General features: G+C 48.0%; 1 protein-coding gene across 1 annotated transcript in view; it reads right to left on the bottom strand.

Moving 5' to 3' along the window:
• Positions 1-13,593, bottom strand: part of GRB10 (growth factor receptor-bound protein 10) — a 161,413-nt gene that overhangs the window by 10,820 nt on the left and 137,000 nt on the right. Inside the window, exons 9-15 of the mRNA XM_008569871.1 lie at positions 13,077-13,214; positions 11,556-11,666; positions 9,833-9,931; positions 4,757-4,834; positions 3,946-4,062; positions 2,999-3,065; positions 2,690-2,777 (exon numbers count right to left, since the gene is read on the bottom strand). Of these exons, the coding sequence (XP_008568093.1) occupies positions 2,690-2,777; positions 2,999-3,065; positions 3,946-4,062; positions 4,757-4,834; positions 9,833-9,931; positions 11,556-11,666; positions 13,077-13,214 (698 nt within the window). The remainder of the gene's footprint in view (positions 1-2,689; positions 2,778-2,998; positions 3,066-3,945; positions 4,063-4,756; positions 4,835-9,832; positions 9,932-11,555; positions 11,667-13,076; positions 13,215-13,593) is intronic.

The raw sequence follows: 13,593 nt of genomic DNA, 5'->3' as shown, positions 1-13,593 counted from the left end.
AGGACTGCAAAGAAATCTCAACCAGGAGTCTTCCTGAATTAATATCAGTATTAAGATTTTCAAGATGTTTCACATATATGTATATGTATGTGTGCGTTATATGAATATGTTAAATAAAAATGAAAGGAGATCACTGTTTTAGACTAAGTTCCTGCACTAGGCCCTAAAAGATCAGATTAAGAATCAGGAGCCACCCCTGCTAATTTCCATGTCACCAAATCTGAACTAAGTTGTGGTCTGACCTTTGGAGAAATGAGCACAGACAGATAACGGCCAATTTCCCAAATAGGCCAGTTTCAATCTTCAATTGGCGTGATCACGAAGTTCCCTTTACTTTAATCCCTGCCCAGAAAGGACAGCCTGAAGTAACCTGATGCTAAATAATCAGTTACTTTTCTATTGCTCTGTCTCCCTGTCCCCACCTTACAAGGAAAGTAACTTTGAAATGACCAATCCACTTTTTGTTGCTTCTGCTTTCTTCAGCCTTTTCTGTCACTAAAGCCAACGTCTTCTGCTTGTCTCATTGGAAGGCTTACTCTATTTTATGGAATGAAGTGTTGCCCGATTCTAGAATCACAACTGAGATCTTTAGCTAAATTTGTTGAATTTTCCTCTGACATCTATCTATATAGAGATATATACATGGATATTATATATAGATAAAGTAAATAAGTTAAGTTAATGTCATTAGTCACTAAGATCTTCAGAGTAAGAGAAGAGAAATATGACCAAATCAAAGAAATAAAAACCCTGTAATCTCATATTTGAATTGGCAATATCAATGTGAACCATAATTTATTTTTTGGTTTTATAAAAGACCATGTCCTAGTTCTGGCCACTGAAAAGACCTAAAAATTGTGGTCTCCACATACTATTTTCCACTAGAGTCAGGGTTCCTATGAGAAGTGTGTCACTTGAGCTTGGTGTGTCTCTCATCACACCTGAAATCAAACATTGTTAGTGCTGTAAGAGAACTCAGGAGGCAGGCTCAAAGGGGTCTCGCTGGCCAATGAGAGGTAAATTAAGAACCAAGGAGAAGAAGTTTTGATTGAAATAAATCAACTACATAAAAATTAAGTTCACTGTGATAGTTAATAAAAAAAAACAACAAAAAGTGAAAAAACAAAACAAGCCCTCATTTGTCACTAAAGGAAGATGGTAAAATAACGCATTATCCTGAAAACTGACAAAGGGAGAAACCAAGCATTTATCTACCCTTTAGTGAACCTGGGCAAGTGCAGCCATTGCTACTAAAACCATCAGGAGGGTGAGGCTGGGGAAGCTTATCAGGACGGCTCGGGCTGACAATGCCTGCCGGTGCCTTCGCTCAGCCCCAGCAGGGCTGAGGAGGACCAGACCTCACACAGCATCAGCTGGAGGACTCACCACAAGAAACGAATCTGCTTCTCATCAAGCTGCTGACTAGCACTTCCCAGGAATAAGGGAGACAGAGGAACATATTAAAAGAAACCACAAGTATGCACTTAGCAAATGACCCACTTCTTCAACAAACAAGATTATGACAGAAAGAAGAAAAATGAAGTGGTGGGGGAGACTACTGTAGAGCCAAGGAGACTGAAGCGATACAGCAACCAAATGCACGTTGCGGATCCTGCTCTGAATCGACTAAATTTAAAAGACATTTTTGGTAACAACTGGGGAAATTTGAACATGGAATGAATTTTAGACGATAGTAAGGAATCCTTGCTTATTTTGTTAAGTGTAGTAACAATACTGTAGTTATGTCAAAAGAAAAGGGTCCTTACTTTTTAGAGACATGCACTAAAATATATTTACTAGGAAATATTTAGGATATCTGGAGAATGAATTTTAGACGATAGTAAGGAATCCTTGCTTATTTTGTTAAGTGTAGTAACAATACTGAAGTTATGTCAAAAGAAAAGGGTCCTTACTTTTTAGAGACATGCACTAAAATATATTTACTAGGAAATATTTAGGATATCTGGAGATTCCTTTAAAATAAAAGAAAGAGGAGGAGGAAGAGAAGGGAGAGGGAAAGGGGGAGGAGGAAGAATAAAAAGAAGGAAAAGGAGGAGGAAGAAGGGAGGAGGAGGAGACGGAGAAGCAAACATGAGAAGGGACACAGAAAAAATAAGATCACAAACTGCTGAAGCTGGGCAAGGGGTGAGTGGAAATTCATTATGCTCTTCTCTTATGTAAATTTGAAAATTTCCAAAATAAAACTTTTGTAAACTGAAGGAGTGTAGCAGCTTTTTGGTTCTTGCATTCCTCACCTGTTCAGACTTCACCTGGGAGGCAGAGCATCACGCATCCCTATAGACACAGTCTGAACACACAAGGATTAGCATCTCTTCTGCCCCTTCCTGTGGCTCTGCACACCCTTATCCCTCTGAGCCTACATTTCCTCCTCTTAAAAATGCGGATAAAGTGACTGCCTACCTGCAAGGGTATCCGAGGAATTAAACAGAATCTACGCCCAGCACCCCAAAACCTCTGTGGATGGCAGCTCTCCTTGGTTCCTTACCCGTCCACGAGCCCTTGTTGTTTGATGATCCTGTGGGATTCCTCCCTGGAGATCCTCCCGTGGAACCAGTGCTGCGTCTTGTGAATCACTGTGGGGGAAAGAGAACAGGAGGTGGCATCGCGGTGCCTCTGCAGAACCGCACCCCAAAACCTCTGTGGATGGCAGCTCTCCTTGGTTCCTTACCCGTCCACGAGCCCTTGCTGTTTGATGATCCTGTGGGATTCCTCCCTGGAGATCCTCCCGTGAAACCAGTGCTGCGTCTTGTGAATCACTGTGGGGGAAAGAGAACAGGAGGTGGCATCGCGGTGCCTCTGCAGAACTGTTTCCTGGAAGCACAACTAACCGATCAACTTGGAGCCCCGATGCCCACGGCTACATCATTCACGGTGCACTCTGGACACGGGCAACTCTGTGAAGCTTAGGAGGGGTGGAGAAGCGGGGGCTGTTCTATTTCTTTACGTACAAAAATACCAGGCCACATGCCGTGTTTACCTGTACTCAGGGTGGAAGGGTGCAGGGGACTTTGGCTACTTAGGATATTCATCCGTGTGCTTCTCTTCTGCAAAAGAAATCCCCACGTTAGCACTGAAGACAACAGACTGACACACCAACAAGCCACTCAACACGTCCCACCTCAGGGCAGGATGGCTGTGAGGACACTGGCCAGGATCCCGGGGCCCTTCACCCACTGGAACCTCCTATCTGACCACTGAGAATGAGCTAACGTGGGTCACCGTGGTTCAAAACAAAACCAAAAACATCCCGGTATATTTCTAGCCATCCCAGTATTGAAGTCAAGAGGCTTGCTTCTCACACAAAAGACACCATGAAAATTCCATGAAAAGCCTGTCAATCTTAGGAGAAGGCATGAGCTTTTCTAGTAAACTCAAGCAGTTGTCAAGACACGGGTCTCCAGAACCCTGCACGTGGGGACTCTGCTTTTCCGCACCCTCTGAAGCCCAAGCAGGGATGCTTTCAGAGCCAGAACCCGGCTTATGCTGACAGGGGGTCTTCAGGTCTCAGGCAAACTTGAACGTGGGGTGATATTCTCCCCATCTGGAGATTAAGAGTTCAAGGCTCAAAGTGTTATTGGTACAGATCAGGCCTGGGCTCTGAGCACCCTACAGACAGCCACTGACGATTCATTAGCAGAAACAGCTCTGCATGTGAGCCCAAGAGGGCAGATGGTGCTGCTCCAATCCTATCCCTTCCACAAAAGCCCAGGGTCCGGGAGGCAGTGGGGGATGGCTGGGTGCTGGGAGCGTGGAGGTGCCCAGACGTGCCACCTGCTTCCTGCAGTTGAGAACTCAGATGCCCCCCACCCGACATGCCACCCCCTTGTCAACATCCCCAGAGCCATCCTTCTAGGAGAAGACCAGGTGGGTGAAGACACCAGCCACGAGGGAGCCTCTCCAGGGGGACTGGGGCCACGGCCTCACCCTCCAGGCGTGGCCCTCCTCCAGGGCTGCGCTCTGGGCTTCGGCTGGATTCTCTATCACTCTTCCTGTTTGCCCAGAAAAATCCATCGCCACAAGGGAGTTCTCAGAGACACTGCGCTGGAAAGAAAAGGCCACAAGTTCTCAACATGTAGGGAAACAGCTGCACATGGGAGAATCTTGGCATGAAATAATCACAAAGATGGCCAGGAAAGGACAACAGAGAATCTCTCCCACCCCCCAAATCCCTAAGGTTCAGAGGCTTTGGTTTTTCTTAAGAATAAGAAACGTTCCAATCATCTAGCTGTATTCTAAGGCTGCTGGTAGGTCACCTGGCGCCAACAGCATCTCACAGGCTCCTCACCTGTGCTAGAACACATCAAAGAAATGCTACATCAAGGTGAGCCTCGTGTTTGGGTCTTTAGAAGACTGTATGATGGGAACATAATGGTCAACAGCGCCCATGGGTCCTGGCCTAAAGCAACAAAAGCCAAAGGCAGGGAAGAAACTCCTCAGTAGAGCCAAAAGGGGCCGCTGACATTTTTGAGCATTTAACGAGAGCCAACGACCTACACAACCTTGAGCGGGGGAGCAGGAACGGGCAGAAGGAAGGCGGAGGCTTCTGCTCCCCACAGCTTCACTGTTGAGATGACAAAACCCATGTCCTGGGACATACTGGCTTCCCTGAAAGGCACATGCCCTTACTGGAGGAGCTTCTCTTAGCTTCTCTTGGCCACCCTGTGTGACGTCCACCACACATGCAGATTCAGCAGCTGACAAGGAACTTGACTTTTGAAGGTCACACTGAACTTACCACTGGGGTCGAGAAGGGCGAGAGCAGGCCTTTCTTCTGCTGAGGGACCCGGAAGTTCTGGTACAGGAGCATTCCATACTGAGGGGAGAGGCCAGAGTCAGTCACCAGGACCTGAGAGCCCCCGAGGCCCCAGCACGTGGCACATGTCACGGCAGGGACAGGCAATGCTGAGTCCAGAACAGTGGATGGTACCCTGTTGACGGCTTCTGTGGTCTGAAGTGCACTCAGTACAGAGCACTGCTCTCAGGGAGGCTGCCACTGTCACCCCACAGGACATACGAGCTGACCGGTTTTGGAATAAGCCAGGCAATGACAGACATAACAAAGACAACACCAACAACCATCAGTCTTACTGGAGTGTGGCTGTGGGCCGAGTACTGTTGTAAGTGCTTTCTTGTATCACAAGCTGAGTAGCCCTTATCCAAAATGCTGGGGACCAGAAGTGTTTCTGATCTCATATTTTTTTTTTTTTTGGATTTTGGAATATTTGCAAAAATACACGCTAGTGGAGCATCTCTGATCTGAAAATACAAAATCTGAAGTGCTCCAATGAGCATTTCCTTTGAGGGTCATGTTGGTGCTCAAAATGTTTTGGATTTTGGAGCATTTTGAATTTCACATTTTTGGATTAGGGATGCTCAACCCGCATTTCATTTAATCCTCTCCACTTTATGAGCTGTGAACTATATGAAGGTACTTTAAAGAGTTCATGGAAAGATTTTTATTATCTTTCAGTCCTATTCTCCCAAGAACTTTTTGAAGTCCCCTCGTAATTATCCCCATTTTACAGAGAACGGAACCAAAGCATAAAGGAATCAAGTAAGTTGCCCAAGGTCACAGGAAAGGAAGGAATCAGGGTCCTAGGATTTTAATAGCATTAAAACCACTATTTCAATGTTGCTGGCACTGATTCATTATCCATTGTACAGAAGTGACACCTGGCTGGAGTTAGGGACGGTGAAAGATAACTGTGATGCAGGACTCCAGGGTCTCCGTGTGGACATGTGCTACAAAACAAGGAGTCCTGCATGTCCTCTACTTCCTGCAGATGCAGACACAGAATAACTGACCAACTTTTTGGGGAAAAGAGTGTCTAAAGGGCTGATGCTGGCAGGGACTTCACACGATGTACTACATTTAAGATCTCCGCGTCAACCACGAACAGTCACAACCCCACGTTTCCTTAGTCTCTGCTGGCGAGACATCGTGTGTTTAGTCCAAATTCCCTGTCTGGTGATTTTGACAACCCCCTGGCAGGGTCGCAGTCTTGGGTGGACCCTGGCATTGCCCGTGACACCAGCAGGCAAGAGAGAGATACAGTAACAGAAGAAGAAAGGTCACAGTCAGGGCGCAAGTTTAGGCTGGTCCCACTTTCACTCAATTCCCTTTTTCTGAGCATCTGCTATGTTCTGAGCACTAAGAAGCCCTGTCCTCAATGAGGATTTGGAGGGGAGCAGACAAGATGCTGCCCAGACACATGACAGGTGCAGGGCAAGGCCAGGCAGGCCAGGCTCACAGGTCCTTGCCTGGGCCTGCTCCCTGCAACCACAGGCCAGCCACACCCCACCATGGCATCTGTTTGCCTGTCGAGGAGGCCAAGCCTGACCATGGACATGAGTTGACGCCCACATCCAAGAAGGACCTTGGGAAAGTAAGAGGGACAAGAAACAGAGGGATGTGAGGTTTCCCCATGGCTTCTAGAAGCAGAAGTCCCTTGAACAAAACCTACCCTGTTCCCTTCCAAAGGCAACGTGGGGGAGCTGGGCTGGGGAGCAGAACCTCCTCTTCTAATCCCGCATTCCCCCTCTTTAATCAAGACAACTGGAGACAGGGCAGGGAGGGAGGAGGCATATCAGAATGTCGTAAGGAATGCCACAGTTGTTGACATCGCATGCCTTTCTCGAAGCCTCCTCACTATCAGCAGCAGACCCAGAGCAAAACTAGTTAGGGCAGAAGTGTGTAACTCGGCTCCCAATTCACTTGAGACTGGCCCAGCAGCCTGGTACTGCCACACCCCTGCCAGGTTGAGGCCCCGAGCCTCCCATAAGAGTGGCATCAAGATGTACCCTCGTGTCCTTGGAATCTGTGGATCACCAGAGGCAAAGTGCTCCCTACAAAGTAGCAGGGACAACAAGACTACACTTGGAACTGGATCTGCCACTTCCAGGTGGCTCTCAGGGAGGGCAGCAAAGCTGGTGCAGGAAAGGGGTTCTGGAGCCAGAACGCAGGCGCTCTGATCCCACAGCCCAGCTGCCATGCCAGGGGCCTTGGTTTTGTCATCTGCACAAGGAGGATCAGGATAATGTACGTGTCACTGGGCTGCTATGAGGAGTAAACGAGGTAATGGGTGTAAAGAGAGTAAGAGAGCCTGGCCCACAGTAAACGCTCAGGACGTTCACTATGTTACTTAACATATGACCTAACACACTCCTGTCAGCGCTGATGGTAAAGTCGGTTAGAATCGTCACACAGCTCCGCCCACTGCCTCTCCATAACCAGGCGTGTCACAGCACCAAAGGAGTGACATCTGCTCTTTCTCACTCATGACGCAACGGCTAGGAACTTGCTAACTGGGTTTATACGTGTTACCCAAAGTAATATTACGTACAGCTGCACAGACAGTACCACCACTTTCCCTTCTCACTTCCTTTCCTTGCCTCTTCCTAAAGAGATTATTTATTCACAGATTTAAAAAAAATCAAACATGCCCATAAACTTTAAAAGTTTCTCTCTCGCCCTGTCCCTGCTTGGACGGCTACATCTCATCCACCCGTAACCTCTCTCTTTCCTCCTGCAGTCTCATACAATGCCCACGTACACACCAGCAAATATGAACATTGTAGGGAAAATGAAATAAATGGTCAGGATCTCTCAGAGGTTCGGAATCTTGCTGAGCCTAGCTTGTTTGATATGTTAACTGTGCATGTGTGCCCAGGTGTTCTTTGCCCGTCTTGACTCGCACCCAGGTGTTCACGGGTTATTGGACTTAAATGGAAAGGACAAAAGGCTCTGATCCACAGTGCCCACCACCCCACCCCATCCCCAGGGGCCCACTACTGCTTCTGGAAGGTATACTGCAAGCTATTGCTGTCAGGGCCCCCAAGATGTCCCAGGAAGCCATCTCTCAGAGGTTCGGAATCTTGCTGAGCCTAGCTTGTTTGATATGTTAACTGTGCATGTGTACCCAGGTGTTCTTTGCCCAGGTGTTCTTTGCCCGTCTTGACTCGCACCCAGGTGTTCACAGGTTATTGGACTTAAATGGAAAGGACAAAAGGCTCTGATCCACAGTGCCCACCACCCCACCCCATCCCCAGGGGGCCACTACTACTTCTGGAAGGTATACTGCAAGCTATTGCTGTCAGGGCCCCCAAGATGTCCCAGGAAGCCACTGCTGCTGCTGCTGCTGAGGAAGCTGAGGGCTAAGCTCACGTCAGAATGAAGTATGTCAACCTTGCCAGCAGCTCCCAGGGTCTTTTTCCAATTGCCTAGCTTGCAACCTGCATGTGAGGGGTCTGTGACCCAGCCAGCACATGAGGGGTCTGTGACCCAGCCTGGCATGTGAGGATTTTGGTGACCCAGTCTGTACAATGGGTTTGAAGGGTCTCTGAGCCCTAGCCCGACAAACATATATTTCAGTTCACCCCCCGCGCCCCCCCCACAAAGGGAGCATACTCCATGTATACTTTTTGGCTCTTTGCTTTTTAATTATTGTTAATTTTTCCATAACAAAACACAAAGAGCACCCTCAGTTTTTTATAGCTGCAAAGTATTCCTCTCAATGGATACTTGTAACTTATCTATGCAGTTCTCCAGGGATGACAATTCAGACTTATAAATGGGCTTATAAAGAAGTAGTCTAGGAGCTATAATATCTAAGACCAATGTTTTTCCTTCCACTATAAATTAGTAAAATTTTGATTTTAATTCTCTTCTGTTTTATCAGTGGAAAAAATAAAACAAAATAAGGATCTGGAAGAGAGATACAGGACGTGTATCCACGGAGCTTAAGTCCTGTGGCACCTCAAAGAGATTTTGAGTTAAGCCTCCATCTGCTCGTTCATCTCAATTGACGTCACTTGAGTCTCTGGACGAGCTGAAAGGCCCCTGCAGTTCAATGAAGGTTGGGAGTTTTTTACAAAGAAATCCCTAGACCATTGTACCCGTTGACCTCAGCTGACCAAACAAACATCTCCTGCAGAGACCCCCGGATGTTAGCCAAGTTCATCTTGGTCAACAAACTTGCAACTCATGTGGACTTTACAGACGTAATTCCCGACAGATGGGGTATCGTACGTGTGTGGGAATCAAAAGTGAGATGTGCCCTAACTCTATGCTTTTAGCTTCACCAACATGATCACAGTAAAGAGTCCTATGAAATCACTTTGGCAATTACAACAAAACTGCTATCAAGGGCATTATCCCATATGAAGTTCCGTGTAATAAACTTCTTTTAGATCTTACAGTCAGGAGACACCACCTCCTCCAAGGAGCTCCGGCAAGCCGCACAATTCACCAGGTGTCCCTCACGGCCCTGGCTTTTCAGCTGAGAGTCTGGTCAGTCATGAAAATAATTACAACTCCTCACGTGCTATTTCTTCCTTCTCCCTGGTCCTGACCTTTCTAATCCTATTCCTCTAACCCAGTGGTTCTCAACCAGGAGCAATTCCCCACACCCCTGTCCCCCAGCAGACATTTCTCAACATCTAGAAACATTTTTCGTTGTCTCATCTGGTTGAGGGGTGCTACTGGCATCTAGTGGGCAGAGACCAGAGATGCTGTCAAATTTGCTACAACATACAGGATTGTCCCCCTTCACCCCCAGATAAAAAATCATTTTGCCTAAAGTGTCAATAGTGCTGAGGTCAGAAAACACGGCTCTAACCTTTTCAATACGAAGCCCTCTGAGAAGCTCCTGAGAACACGTTTGGAAAGATGTGTTACTAATCTTGATAGTAAAATACTGTGACAGAACGGTGGAAAAGTGATGGGCACTTTCATGCCGGAATAGGCCCCCCGTGCAGGGCCGACTGTGCAAGCAGAGAGCCCTGCACATGCAGAGTGCAAGGCAGCGCGTACCTTGAGGAGCCTGAAGGCCGTCATCCAGCAGCTGCGGCCCTGCTCATCTTCCGCACAGAGCAGGCGCAGCTCCTTCACTTCGTTCTTCACTTTGTTTGGCTGAAGGAGTAAAGGAAAAACCGACGAGTCAGCGCAGTGAGTGGAAACACGGCTCCTGTCACAGTGGGCTGCACCGTGCACATGCCAGACCACCTACCACCCTTCAGGGAACACGGCAGGTGCACACATGCCTGTGTCGTGTGTTCACCTCCCACCTCCTCGACAAGCCTCTACCAAGCACCCACCACGGACTAGCCCTGGGGAAGCTGAAGAAGCAGCCATCCTGACTGGAATTTTGGAGGAGACAAACTATCAGGAAAACAACCTATCACAAGGCAACATGGTGGGCCTGACAGAACCCAGCAGAAAAGGCATCTGACTCTGTTGGGGGGAAGTTGGATACTATGGGAGGAGAACCTGCCACCTGAATTGCAGAAGGAAAGATCTTCAAAGCACCTCCTGGGGGAGACTGAGGAGGTAGCTGGAGGAGGGGCTCCTGCAAGGGTCAGCAGCAAGGGGGAAGCTCCCGAGTGCCCCCAAAGGGGAGAGGTGCTGGCTGCCTGGCTCCCCTCCAGCCTCTCCTGAGGCCGCCCCAGCCTGCAGCTGGTTTGAAGTAGATTCTTATTACTTGCAACCAAAACAGCCTTCGATGAGTAGGTATAGTATAGTTTAAGACAGAATTTTAAGACAGAATTTTCTCCCTGCTGCACATTCGTGTCCACTCAGTATGGGGCTTGGGCTGCGGCTAAGAAGGCAGTCCCTGGGGGGACTCTGAGCACAGGTACGTATTGGCCTCCTGATGCAGGCAATGTGGCCAATTCTGTTCCCAGCCCACAAGTATCTATGAAGGTTAAGTAAGATAATGGAGGTAAAACCTTCATCTCGTGCACAGTAAGCATTCAGTAATACCATTTATCATTATTACCAACATCACACCACTTCACCAGGGGAAGAAGACTGGGCCCTGCCCATAGGTGTGTGCAGGTGTGTGTATGTACACGTGTGTATGCATTTGTTTACGTGCGTAAGTATGTGTTTGTGTCTGTGTGCACACACGTACATGTGTTTGCAAGTGTGTATGTGTGCACATGTATATGTGTAGGGGGTGTATGCATTTGTGTGTATGTGTACACGTGCATGTATGTGATTGTGCACACGCATATGTGTGCATGTATAGTGGTGTGTGCATGTGTGCGCCCTCACACATATCCATGTAGAGGGTCGGCAGTGCTATGGTCACTCTTATCCAACAGTCCCCATGATCAAAAGCCCACGCAGCAGGTGTCAGCTCACTCAGTACCCTGGAGGCCACCCTGATGACAGACTAGATGTCTGCTTCCTTAACCTGCCTCCTCCTCCCACTACTATTACTGGGCCATGGCCACAGTCAGCCCCTAAGACCAAAAGCTGCCTGGCCCAAAGCCACTGAGACCACCAACTGGCATTGTCCATCATGTGTCTGCTTTTCCTAGAGCTTCTGAGCTACTCCAGGACCAACATATCGTAAGCACATAATAAATGTTTTTACATGAGAAAGTCCAGTGTGAAACTGTATTTCTGTTAAAAACAAAAGCAGCAGTAACCCACTACTGGGCAAAAGAGAAATTGACTGTTTCATTCCCAAGTTTCCAGCAGGATGCTAAAAGTGAGCTCTGAGTGTGTGGACAGACTAGCGGTTGAGTACCTTTATGCAGAGCCCGTGCTCTGTGGGGGCACCATACTGCTTTTTGCCAGCAATCAGGGAGAAGACGTTGCTCTCCTCCAGGTCAGCTAGCAGCTGCAAGTGTCTGGGTTCCTGTGAAAACGTTGACCAGGTTTAAGCATGGAGGGTTCATCTCAAGCACAGCAGAAAGCAAATGCTTTCACATCTGTGCACACACGGGGCACTTTCCCCGCCAACAGTGTAGCAGCTATCATTGCTGTGTGACATCAGTGCTAAACTAAAACCAAATTCACCAGCTTCACCCAAAAACATCACTTCTGAAATTCTCAGACATAGGACCGTTGGAATGTATTTGATTCTTCTGCCAAATCGAAGCCCCGTGAGCAGAGTCAAGGTAAAAACCAGGAGAAAATCTGCAGCCCAGAGATCAAAGTGAGGAGCACACCTTCCATGCAGGACCCGCGCCACCTTTGCTGAGTGTGTTCAGAGTCCAGCTGAGCCTTCACCCTCCACTGGTGGCTTGTCCCACCCTTTTCCTCAACCCTCCACCCATGCTCCATCCTGCTCTAGGCTACAAACTGTCCCTGGCTTCAGTGTGTACGAGGATCGGGAGTGAGCCGCTGGTCAGAGCTGAAACGTCAGGAAGTCACCCTTCCCTGCGCTGCATCCGCTCAAAGCCCTTCTCTGGAGAAGATGCTCCTGCTCCCCGGCTCACAGGTCCGGCGGCTGCTGACTTTGCAGACCCGGGCTCAGCTGGCCTGATGCTCGGCACCCTCGCCTGGGGTCCCGCCAGCTCCCCCCTCCTTTCCTCAGGCAAGAACAGAAGAGACTGCAGCTGCTAGAAGGCAAATGCTCAGCCAAGGATGGTCAGACACGGCTCCTACTGCAGGGCACACATGGGACAGTCATAAGAAAAGAGTAGGTCAGAGTGCAAAGACCAAAGGAGACCCGGGTTGAGTTGACAACGCCATCAGCTCTCTGGAACCAGCGGTTGCTTTCTACCTCTCACCCCTTCTTCCCACTGGGGACACATATAAAACTGCAATTTTCTCCATAAAATATCTACGACAACATGTGTGAGGCTGGCACTAGGGTGGCAATAATCCATTAAACATTCTTACGGCTAGCTTGGGCCCCAACTTCCAAATTATGAAAACTAAGTCGGTGTCTGAAGAGCCTGGGGCAGCCAGGGTTTCCTAGGTCTGCATCATCACCTGGTTTCTGAAGTAGACCAGAAGACCAGGAACTCCAAGTTTACCTGCTGCACAATTAGCTTATTAATAAGTTATCATGAGCTTGGAGGAGACTAAGGTGTCATTCATTCATTCATTCATTCACTCATTCGTTTGTTTGTTTGTTGGCTGGTACAGCGATCTGAACCCTCTACCCTGGTGTTATAACACCATGCTCTAACCATCAACAGAGCTAACTGGCCAGCCTGTAAGGTGCACTTTAAAGTAAAGCCCAAGTTCACGGTGAACACCCCCAGCTGGAGTGATGGGGGCACAATCAGTGCCAGGGGTGGTGGGGTTTAAAACCCACCTTTGAAGTTCCCTTTGTGGAGCAATAAAGGCCTGATCTCCGCAAACACACGTACAGCTTTTTCCATGATTTCCTTCCCAGCTCTTTCACATGCAAAAATCCTTGAATTTCAGGACAGCTACTGGAGTTTAGAAAACTCTGTTGAAGAGCAAATTTTAAAAATCAGATAATGCTAACATAAATTAATTAAAGCATATATGTTATTAGCATAGCTGATATGTTCTGAATTATTAAGACTCTTTCTGGTCAGAGTTTTCTCCTTTCGAAAAGTCTTCAAATCCCATCTAAATTGGTGTTACATAGAATGTAACTCGTATTTAAACACACGCAAGCAAATGGACCTTTCTAACGTTGGCGAAAACACAGGTGGGATGGGAAGCTGGACAGAGCCCTGGTGTTCTTGGGCCCAGTCCTTCCAGAGTCTCAAGAGATAGTGGCACCCCCTCATAAAGCACACGAATCATCTCAAAGTCAAGGCAAGTAAAAGCAATCCGCCATTCACTGTCATGGTGCATGG

Source organism: Galeopterus variegatus, unplaced genomic scaffold, assembly GCF_000696425.1.
Source record: "Galeopterus variegatus unplaced genomic scaffold, G_variegatus-3.0.2 Scaffold540, whole genome shotgun sequence".
In the NCBI taxonomy this organism is placed as follows: domain Eukaryota; kingdom Metazoa; phylum Chordata; class Mammalia; order Dermoptera; family Cynocephalidae; genus Galeopterus; species Galeopterus variegatus.
The sequence above is the reverse complement of the archived record's forward strand: the minus strand, read 5'-3'. Positions and strand labels throughout refer to the sequence as shown.